Genomic DNA, 11,120 nt, shown 5'->3' with positions numbered 1-11,120 from the left:
ACTGCATAATGTGGATGAACTTGGAGGACATTATGCTGAGTGTAATAAGTCAATCACAAAAGTACAAATATTGTATTAGTCCATTATTGTAAAAGTCAAGGAAATGTTTATCTATGGAAGGGCATTTTCTTTGTTGGTTACCAGGGGTCGGAGGGGAGGGTAGGGAACACTGTTAGATAAAGATAAGTATTGATTTAGGTAAAGAGAAAGGCAATGTACCAAATGTGAGTGATCAATATAGTGGCATTGAGGAAGAGAAAGACATAGAGAGGTATGTGGGAAGTATAGACAACAAAAATGAACCCTTTTGCACATATAGTACGGTGTTGTCAGTGAAGGAAAACATGGGTATATGGGTGGATAGATGGGTGGACAGGCTGAACTATTAGGTATGTCCATGAAGTGGGGAGTGTATCTAAGAACATGTACAGGCTTGGCAGACAATGGTCCTATAATTTGATGTGTATGATCTGAATTCCCAGGTGTATAGTGGAGCTGACAAGGGGCAAGGTTGTAGTCACCACTTGGTCACAGCCAGCTATCCAGAGGGACCGAGTAGTTGAACCTGTGGGCTCGGGACCATAGTTGCAGAGGACATCAAGCTCAATTGGCATAACATACTACACAAAACATTGTTCCACTTCCTACTGTGGCAAGTAGCGACTGGGATCTTAAAAGCTTGCAAGCTGCCATCTAGATGCAATGATGGGTCTCTCCTCATCCAGAGCAAAGAAGAATGAAGACTACCAAAGATTCGTGGAAACAATTAGTCCTAGAGACTGGTACACCATCCAATCTGCAGCCTGTACGACTATGAGACTGGAAGAACTAGATGGTGCCTGGCTACTACTGTCAACCAGTTGGAAGAGGATCTATGTAGGAGATCCTGGATAGAGAAGGAGAACAATGGGAACAAAACTCAAAATCATTTGGAAAAAGAAAAGTGGGGGTGACCAGGTTTGTTGGTCCAATAGAGCCTGGTGGAACCACTGAGACTATGGCCCCTAGCTGCCCTTCAGGTCTGGAATTGAACATGTGCCTGTGGCTTCCAGCCAAACTGTGGATGGGCATATGAGTTGAACATTTGTGTGAGGTAGATACACTCCTTGGAGAGAACAAGCATGGGAGAAAGAAAGGCTGCTTTTGCACAAAGAGACAGCTCAGGGGGCAGCAGTGCATGGAGGGATGGACACAGGGAAGAGGTAACTGTTGGGAGGAGGCAGGAGGGGAGATGTTGCATTGTGGTAAATTGTGGTCAGTGTCATAAGACAAAGTGTATGTGAACTGCTGTATGGAAAATGAATTTGCTCTGCAAATTTTCACCCAAATCACAATTAAAAAAAAATAATAATTTGAGTTCAGTTTTAAACTTTTATAATCCATGCTCCTTTTTTTACTTTTTTTATTTTTACTTTGGTGAAAACACACACAAGACATTTGCCAACATAACAACTTCCACTTTTACAACTCAGGGACATTGATTACATTTTCATGTTGTGCCACTATTATTGCTATGCTTTTCCAAAATACTCTACTACTATTATCATAACCACTTTTTACTTTCCCTGAAGAAATTGCTTCTCACCTTGGTTCATCTAAGTGAGCAGGTGCTGTTTCTTAATGCTTGCCAAACCCCTATGGAAACTCAGGTCTCTACTGATAACAGCTATGGCCCAGTCTTTGCCCCTTTGCCACATACCTAAAAGGGGCCTAAACATTCCTTTAGCACATGCAGATCAGTGCCATGTACTGGCTGCTGATGTCTTTCAAAATCAGCAAATCATCAGCTGATTAGAATAGAATGGGTTAGCCATTCTATTCTCAGCCCAAGGATTTTTCATCTCATGTTCTGACTAAGAGCTGCTGGCACATCAGAGGCTTTTACAAATTCCAATAATCAACTCTGGAAACTACAACATGAATACAAGTACCTTCTTTCACCTTCTGGATTTCAAACCGAGAGGCCAACAGCCCTTGTGGATGAATTCCCATCAGCAGGCCAAGAACAGAAGGGCCCTCCCACAGGCATTGCCTCCCATGCTTGCCTCTCTGATCCAGACACTGCAGGACCAGAAGGGCCATCCCCAGGTTTCTGGCCTTGGCTTGGGAAGCAGGGTGGCACATGCTAGATCCCTCTGCATTGCGGTCAGTGGATACTTGGAAGATAGGCAGTTCCTAAAAGTTTTCAGAGAGTAACACATTTTCCCATTGCCTTCCTCATCAGGGGAAGAATGTATGCCTGGGCATTTGAAAAACTGTCTAGATAGGGGACAGTAGGACTTGGAAGTCAGAGGTCATCTGTGCAAAACATACGCAGTCCAGAAGCTTCATATGACCATAAACACTGGTGAAACTACCTCTGGCACACCTGCAAAAGGAAAAGAGATCTTCGACTCCTCTATTTTTAGGTCAAACATGACTAGAATAAAAATGAATCTTCACCTTTATTGAAAATAGAAATACAGAAGATGATCCAAACTTCAGTTCCGAGATGTTTTGGACAGTGTCCTATGCACTCTACAGACTTCTGTCATTTAATCCTCACCCGCACCCCCAGCATGCTTAATAAGGTAAATGATGTAATGGGGCCTCAAAGAAGGCTACGGGCCTTCCCCGAGTCACACAGTTAATGATCAGAATTTGTCCGAATGTCTGTTTCTAGCCACCCCTGTGTGGGTGTTTATTCTCTGTAGTAGTGGATCTCAACCACAGCTGTACATGAGAATAACCTGGGAGATTTTTTTTTTACTCCAATAAACAAGCCATACACAGAGGATTTAAATCACACTCTCTGGGGGTGGACTGCAGACATGAATGGAATTTAAAGCTCCTAAGAGGAGCGCTGGTGGTAAAGGCATTCAGCTACTAACAAAGAGGTTGGTGGTTCTAAATCCCCCAGCTGCTCTGTAGAAGAAAGATGTGAAAATCTGCTTCTGTAAAGATTTACAGCCTTGGGAACCCTATGTGGGATGCTATGAGTTGGAACTGACTCAATGGCACTGAGTTTGGTTTTTTTTTTGGAAGGTGACTCCAGAGGAACCCTGGTGCAGTGGTGAAGTGCTGGGCTACAAATCAAAAGGTTGGCAGTTTGAACCCATGTGAACCCATGAACCCGTCTGTGGGAAAAAGATGTGGCAATGTGGCAGTCTACTTTCATAAAGATTTATAGCCTTGGGAACCCTATGGGGTGGTCCTACTCTGTCCTATAGGATAGCTATGAGCTGAAATTGACTAGTTGGCAGTAAGTTTGGGTCCTCGGTTTAAGGTGACTCCAAGGAAGGTTGGGCAATCCACTTCCTAGTGTTACCACCTCGGACACCCAGGGAGGGGTCGCTATGAGTCGGGTCCGACTCAACACCACATAACAACAACAACCAATGTACACTCTCTAGTTGAGAACTTCTTGTCTCAACAAGACTTCCCTTTAAGAGTAGGAAATGCTTCTCAGAAGAGGCTTAAAATAAGAATTTTCACGTGTTTGGAGAGAAGTCTAGTGGCCCTTTCCAAATGCAAAGGAACAGACTTAATGTCCTTAAGAGGTTCCATCCCATCTAGTTACTAAGTCCACCTGCACACTATTCTTTTATTGGTATCCTACATCTGAGGCTATGAGTCGGGGCCAACTCGATGGCATATAACAACAACAACAACACATCTAAGGCAATAATAATAATACCTACAGTAGTTTAGTGCTTATGATAGAACAGCACTGCATTGAGCACTTTCCATATATCATCTCATGTAATTCACACAGCTGCCCAGTGAGGCAGGACCTTTACAGATGAGGAGGCTAGGACCCAGCTCTCAAGCAGCTGAGAGGGGATTTGCACCAGATCTGTCTGATTTCTGAGGTGCCAACTTCCCCTTCAAATCTATCTTCACCTTCCTCAGCCCCTTCCAGCTTGGACCACCCCATCTTCTAACCCTTTCTGATTTCCATCCAATTTTATACATACCTCAGTAAATTTTGACTGGCCTCATTATTGTAGATGCTGCCCCAAACCTTCCTCTACCCTTACTCCCATGGAAGGATCATTTACTACCACATCCAAAAAAAAAAAAAAAAAGAGGCCACCAAAGACCCTTTTCTTGCCTTTCTTGAAGCTCAAAACTAGCCACATTCTCACACTACTTTGCTCCTTCCCACTCCCACTCAAACCTCCACTCTACAACCTGACACCCCCCCCCAACACACACACACACCATTCCATGAAATTACTTTCTCAAGGGCCTGGCCAGGGGCCTCCATCAGGACCTTCCCCTCAGGTCTATTGGCAGCTCTTCTCTCCCTCCATGTCCCTCTACTTGCCAAGTCTCCCACTGGCACCCTTCCTTCCAAATCACTTTTTAAATGTGCAGTTTTCCAGGAACTTGTCCTGGGTTCTCATTATCCCCTGTATCTTGTCCCTGGACAATCTATCTGCTCCCAAGCCTTCAGCTATTAACTTTATGTTTGTGTGTCTGGTCTTGATCTCTCTGAGCCCCAGGGCCTGATTTCCACATCCGTTATATGCTATCTTGCAGTTCCTCTTTCCCAAGACCAGTTGCTCCTCCTGGTTTTTCTGCCTTAGATGACGTTCTCACCAACCCCAGTGAGAAGCTGGACATCGTTATTGTCTCTCCTACTGCATCTCCCCATAGCTGGTCCCCAAGCTCTGTCCTTTCTAACTCAGCTATGTCTCTGATATTTGTCCTCTCTTCTCTGTACCCTCTCCCACACCTGGGATCAGGACCCATCTTGGCTCACTTGGAGTGTTACAAACCCCTTCTCACTTTTAGTCTTCCATCCAGATTTGTCTTACTCCAGTTCACTTTCCACAAAGCAGCCAGGGTGATTGTTCTGTGCAACAAACCTGGCCTAGACCCTTTCCCCTTCCATGGCTCCTTGGTATTGGCTTGATCAAGTTTCATGTCATAATCCTTCAGCACATGACCAGCTGCCACATCTAGCCCTTGCTGCTGCTCTTCCCAAACACACAAACACCCTGTTACACACTGGTTATTGTTCTTGCTCTGACATATCTAATGACCTCTCTGGATTCTTCCTTACCTCTTTGTCAATCATTTTCTGGAACCTATTACAGTAGAAAAGGAGCTCTGGTGGAATAGTGGTTAAGGCATTTGGCTGCTAACCAAAAGTTCATTGGTTCGAACCCACCAGCCACTCAGCAGAAGAAAGATTAGGCTCTGGTTCCGTAAAGATTTACAGCCTTGGAAACCCAGTAGGGGTTGGTATGAGTCAGAATTGACTTGATATCGATGAGTTTGTTTTTTTAGTTTACTGCAATAGAAAAGCTACATATTTCAAAAGAAAAGCTATATATTTCTCAGAGGTCATTGAAGGGTCACTGTTGCTGGTGGCTCTGCTAAATGTATAGATCCTTTTGCACAAAGAGGCTGCTTGTGCAGGCAGTAAATGTGGGGCTAATGAGGACCCCAGATAGGAGGCAGGAAAAATTTGTTGAGTCTTATCAGGGTAGAAAGAAGAAGTCCTAGCCTCATTTTCCCATTTCCAGAGCAACTTTCCTTCCAGGTTCCCAATGTCAGTATCCCCATTACCTACAGACCTTGACAGAGACAGTTAGAAATGACTTCCAAAGTTGCAAAAGAGGGAGAGGGCATGTGGGAAGCAGTTGACAAGTTGTACAATGTACAATTTAGGGTTGTTTGTGTTCACAATACTCCAGCTTTATGAGACTATTTTGATGTTAGAGTCTGGACAATCTGGGTCAGCATGGTCCCAAAGGAGATGTTAGGGGGTGGGGGGAAGTGAGAAGAGTAAGGAGAAAAGTGACTCACTTGAGTTTCGATTAAACGGGTGCTCCAAGGTGCTCCAGGCTGAAGTCTGTGAGCCTAGTGTAGCTCTGACTCGGAGGTTGTACTGCACAGTGGCGGTGATGTCATCAGTGATGTCACACTGAGGACCTTTGGTAGATGAGCACCAGTGGCTGGGAATCCAGAGGTGGCTCAGGTATAGGATCTCATATTCCCTGTCCAAGAAGAGATCACAGTGTCACACCAGCCCCTTCTACCCAGCCTCAACTGTGGATATATGAAAGTGTGTCCAAACCATTCATCACTCATCAGGTCATGCCATTTCTCTCCTTAATGGCTTCCCACAGTGCTTAGACTGGAATCCAAACTCCTTCCCATCACCTACAAGCCTCCCTAGCCTCTCTCCTACCTTTCCCCTAAGCACAGTTTTCCTGCCACACTGGCCTCCTCATCATTCCTCCAATATGCCAGGCTCTTTTTGCCCCATGACCTTTGCATTAGCTGTTCATTCCGTCTCAAATGCTTTGCTCCCACTGTTCATATGGCTGGATCCTCCTGTCCTTCATCTATCAGGTTAAATATCACCTCTTCTGAGAGGCCTTCCCTGACCACACACTGTTTAAGAGCCACAGATTCAGTTGTCTTGTCATATAAACCTTTAGCTTCTTGCTAGCACTATCTGAAATTACCTACAGCAGTGGTGCCCAAAAGCATTTCCTATGGTGATGGAAATGTCCTATATCTGCTTTGTCCAATGTGGTAGCCACTAGCCATATGTGTCAACTGAGCACTTGAAATTTGGCTAATGTGACTGGGGAACAAACACTTTTTCTTTTAATTAGTTAAAACTGGTAATCAGAAAAACTAAACTCACTGCCATTGAGTCAATTCCAACTCATAGTGATGCCTATTAGGTTTCCAAGACTATAAATCTTTATGGAAGCAGACTTTCTCATCTTTCTTCCATGGAACAGCTGGTGTGTTTGACCCACTGGTGAGTTTGACTCACTGGTGAATTTGAACCACTGACCTTTGGTTAGCAGCCAAATGCCTTAACCACTACACCACTAAAAAAAAAAAAAAACCAAATGCACTGCCATCGAGTCAGATCTGATTCACGGTTACCCCTTCTTGGGTTTCCGAGGCAGTATCACTATGGAAGTAGATTGTCCAACCTTCCGAGGAGCGGCTGGTGGGTTTGAACCACCAGCCTTCTGGTTAGCAATCAAGTGCCTTAGGCACTACATCACCAGAACTCCTACTACACCACTAGAGCTCCTTAAATTCATTAAAGTGGTCACCATATTGATCAACACAGATCTATGTATTTATTTCTATACCTGTTTAGTATTTATCTCCTCTTCTAGATGTAAGCTCCCTATATCTAGAAACCTTGTCCGATGTACACCGGAACCTAGAAGAATGCCTACACACATAGGTGGTCAGTTTGTATTTATTATTAATGAAACAGACCAAGCATCTTTTGTGTCCTAGTCACTCTCCAACAGCTCCAAGAGCCTGGACACCTGGAGAAGAGTCAAGCCCATCTAGCCCCAGACCAGCTGACCTTTATGGTTGGTCACATGATTTGTTTTGGCTCCTTGGTACAAGCTCCTAATCAGGAAAATGGACTTCTCCCCCATCCTGAAAGTATTTGAGTCTCCAGTGAATATCCCCATCTCAAATGACAGCCAAACTCATTTCTTAAGATTTCCTTCAGCATCGGATAGCTGACTCACTGTTGAAAAGAATCTCCATCAAAATGTGTTTATAAACATTTGTGTTCTTGCAGAGCTCACTGTCAAATCCAGAGGACAATTTCCCACGCCTCTTCAATTCTCCCAATGTCAATACCGACAGAGGGGGCAGATCATTAGAGATATTCTATCCCTGAGTTCACAAAGCCTCGTTGAGCCCAGGGTGAGGGCTATACCTCCAGGAACCAACTGTTATCTAAGGGAGAAAAACAGTTTGGTTTGGTTTTTTAAAAAAATAAAATAAAATAAAAACCTTACCCCTGGTATTCGACAGAATAGTATATTATTTCTCCAGGCACAACCACTGGGCTCCATGTCAACAGATGCTTCATGTTGGCCGAGTGTACAGAGAGATTCTGAGGGGCAGGCAGAACGGCCACTCCATCTGGGATCGAGAGGTAGACAGACAGGCTGACATGGGCTCATATTAGAAGAATGCCACAACCTCAAATTAGTGCCCAAGAAAAGGCTTCGCATGTTTATGAACCAGAAACACCCTTAATTTCATCACACGTGTAAGACTCTGAACTTTTGTTGTCATCTTCATTGTAATTTGGCTTTAGTGATAAAGGAATGACATATCAATATTAATAGCAGCTGCTATTTATTGAGCACATACCAATAAACTCTGTCTAGGCCATGTGTTAAGTTGTTACACAATTACCTCATTTAATCCTCATAACCATTCTCTCTGTTGTATGAATGAGGAAACAGGCACATTGTTTACGACTTTTTATGTTAAACTGACCTGCATCCAGGCCTTGACTCTTTCATTACTATGTGACCTTAAGCAAGTTGCATAAACCTAAGCCTCCTATCCCTGCATGGCAAACCCACACAGGCACCTGCCAGCTTCTCATCATCTCCCTCTCCTTCTACTGCCATCCTCAAGTACCAACACACATGCCTTCATGTCTCCCAACAAAGCCAAATGGGGCATCAGCTGCCAGCTGGGAGGTATAGCCTCAGGCCTGCTGTGGAGAGAGCTGGATCAAAGACTCCACCTAGAAAGATGACAGGCCCCTGAGCCAAAAGGTATCTGCATCATAGCTGCACATGTTGTGTTCAGAGTATACACATAGTGGGTCTACAGTTTGCACACAGAATGAAAGAGGCCTGAGCAGCCAAACCTACTCCCACAAGGACTTTGGGCAGCCCTGGGCTCATCCTCCCATCCAGGCCCAGGGCGAAGTCTGTTCCCTCTCTGTGGTTCTTCCCTCTTTCACACACTCCTCTTTTAATGCCCAACAGCTGCCTCCCTTTACTGTTACTGTCACAGTGGTAACATCGACAGCATTGTGTGTTCAGGGCCTTTCATCTCTAAACCTGCCTCCAGAATGGCACCTGCTGCTGTTATCAGGCCCTGCAATCATGAGGGGCTGGGGGGTTTCTAGGGACACCTTTCCTGACCCCCCTTCCTCTTCTCTAATGTAGGGCTCTGGTGACATACCTATCCATCTTGCTCTCAGCATTTGTGGGCCGTGGTGAGGAAACACCTGGGGCACCCACAAGGCAGGCTTCCTGCCTTTTCCACCCCTAAATTCACAACCACCCAAAGGATAGAAAGGAAAAAGGTCAGCTGGCGGGGGATGGCATGACACGGGAGGATGGGTATGTGCCTCCCTGACATCCTTCCTCTAGTGAAGTATACAAAACATTCCTCTCAGACAGCTATTTGGGAAATATGAAGCTACTAAAGCATGAGGGATCCTGGCTCCTGACCAGACACCCATCCCAGACAAGGCATGCAGAGCAGCCACAGGGCCTGCCCCTCGTACTGATGTCACAGGCCTCAGCTGTGAGCCTTGAATCCTCTGATTTTTTCTTCCAGCTCATTTCATATCTGTTTACAGCCTTTCCATCCCTTTTCCCTTTCAAGTAGACTGAGGGAGCTGCCCAGCCAGAGAGCTGGTCCCTTTCCCTCCCATTCTGTCCTACCTGCAAACACCAAAGATTCTCTCCACTATCACTCCTCCAGGTGTCACCATCTCTTTGCTTCCCCTACTGCTCTCCTCTGGCCTTGGGGCTCCACCTCTCCTTAGTGAGGCCTGAGATACAGGATGCTTTGCCTCCTTCCCTTCCACAAGTTATTTTTCATTTACTGAAACTTTCTTGGCCCATAAATTCTTCAACCCCTGTGGCATATTCTCTGCTCCCCCAAGAGTTCACAAATCTGCCACATTTCCATACCACTTCAAGATATCTAGGACCTTTGGTGGCGCAGTGCCTAAGGCATTTGACTGCTAACCAGAATGCTGGTGGTTCAAACCCACCAGCCACTCCTCAGAAGGAAGGTTGGGCAATCTACTTCCATAGTGATACAGCCTCGGAAACCCAAGGAGGGGTCGCTATGAGTTGGATCTGACTCCATGGCAGTGAGGTTTTTTTTTTTTTTTTGGTTCAAGATATCTGATTCCTCCCTCGCAGGACTGTGGTGAAGATCATTACAGCCATGATTGTAAAATGACAGACATAAATCCTATAAAAGAAACCTTGGTGCCATCCCTTCCTTCCTCAAGCTAACACTAGAGTTTAACAGACTAGGCCTGTTACCCCATTTTGGTTCTTTAAGGAGCTTTATGCTAGCATTTGACTGCTAACCAGAAGGCTGGTGGTTCAAACCCACCAGCCACTCCTTGGAAGGAAGGTTGGGCAATCTACTTCCGTAGTGATATCGCCTCGGAAACCCAAGGAGGAGTCGCTATGAGTCGTGGCCCACTCCACAGCACATAACAATAACAACAATATGCTACTGGGGACAGGCAGAGACTAGGGAGTTAGACGGGGCAGGGAAGACATCATTCTAAAATTGCTTTAAGGCTGTATGGGGAGAGCAAACAGCCCAGCAGAATGAGGCTGAGAAGATGCTAGGCTGGGGGCCCAACACAGAAAATGTTTTCAAGAGCCAGCAGCTGGAACCTTGATAGGAAAATACCATCAATAAGCAGGATGGCAGGATCTCTCCCTCTCTCTCTCTTTTTTAAGTTTGTATTATACAAATTTCAAAAGTAGAGAGGCTAATATAAGAACCCCCTTTGACCATAATAAGGAGCTCTGGTGGCGTAATGGATAAAACATTTGGCTGCTAACCAGAAAGTCAGCAGTTCAAACCTATCAGCTGCTCCATGGAAGGAAGATGGGGCAATCTACTTCCATAAAGATTCACAGCCTCAGAAACCCAATGGGGGTCACTATGAGTCAGAAACAACTCAATGGCAGTGAGTTTGTTTCGTTTGTTTTTGACCATGATGGAATGAAAGTAGAAATCAAAAATAATGACAGTACGAAAACCTCTAAAATACATGTAAATTAAACAATATACTTCTAAATAACCCATGAGTCAAAGAGGAATCTCAAAGGAAAATTTAAAACTATATCAAAGTGAATGAAAATGAAAACATAATATGTGAAAATCTGTAGGGTACATCTAAAGCAGTGCTGAAAAGGATATTTATAGTACTAAATATTTACATTAGAAATGAGGGACGGTCCCAAATAATCATTCTAAGTTCCCATCTCAAGAACCTAAGAAAAATAAGAGTCAAATAAACCCAAAGCAAACAGAAAGAAATAATAAAGAGTAGAAAT

At 44.6% G+C, this 11,120-nt stretch overlaps 1 protein-coding gene across 1 annotated transcript in view; it reads right to left on the bottom strand.

The window, feature by feature from the left end:
- The window catches only part of IL20RB (interleukin 20 receptor subunit beta), a 34,348-nt gene extending 25,931 nt beyond the window's left edge, over positions 1 to 8,417 (bottom strand). Inside the window, exons 1-3 of the mRNA XM_007937540.1 lie at positions 8,378 to 8,417; positions 7,791 to 7,917; positions 5,800 to 5,990 (exon numbers count right to left, since the gene is read on the bottom strand). Of these exons, the coding sequence (XP_007935731.1) occupies positions 5,800 to 5,990; positions 7,791 to 7,917; positions 8,378 to 8,417 (358 nt within the window). The remainder of the gene's footprint in view (positions 1 to 5,799; positions 5,991 to 7,790; positions 7,918 to 8,377) is intronic.
- Positions 8,418 to 11,120: the final 2,703 nt, after the last annotated feature.

This window comes from Orycteropus afer, unplaced genomic scaffold (genome assembly GCF_000298275.1).
Source record: "Orycteropus afer afer isolate SDZICR_OR568_19922 unplaced genomic scaffold, OryAfe1.0 scaffold00003, whole genome shotgun sequence".
NCBI lineage: Eukaryota > Metazoa > Chordata > Mammalia > Tubulidentata > Orycteropodidae > Orycteropus > Orycteropus afer.
Note: the sequence above shows the minus strand (reverse complement) of the source record. Positions and strands in the feature narration are given on the sequence as shown.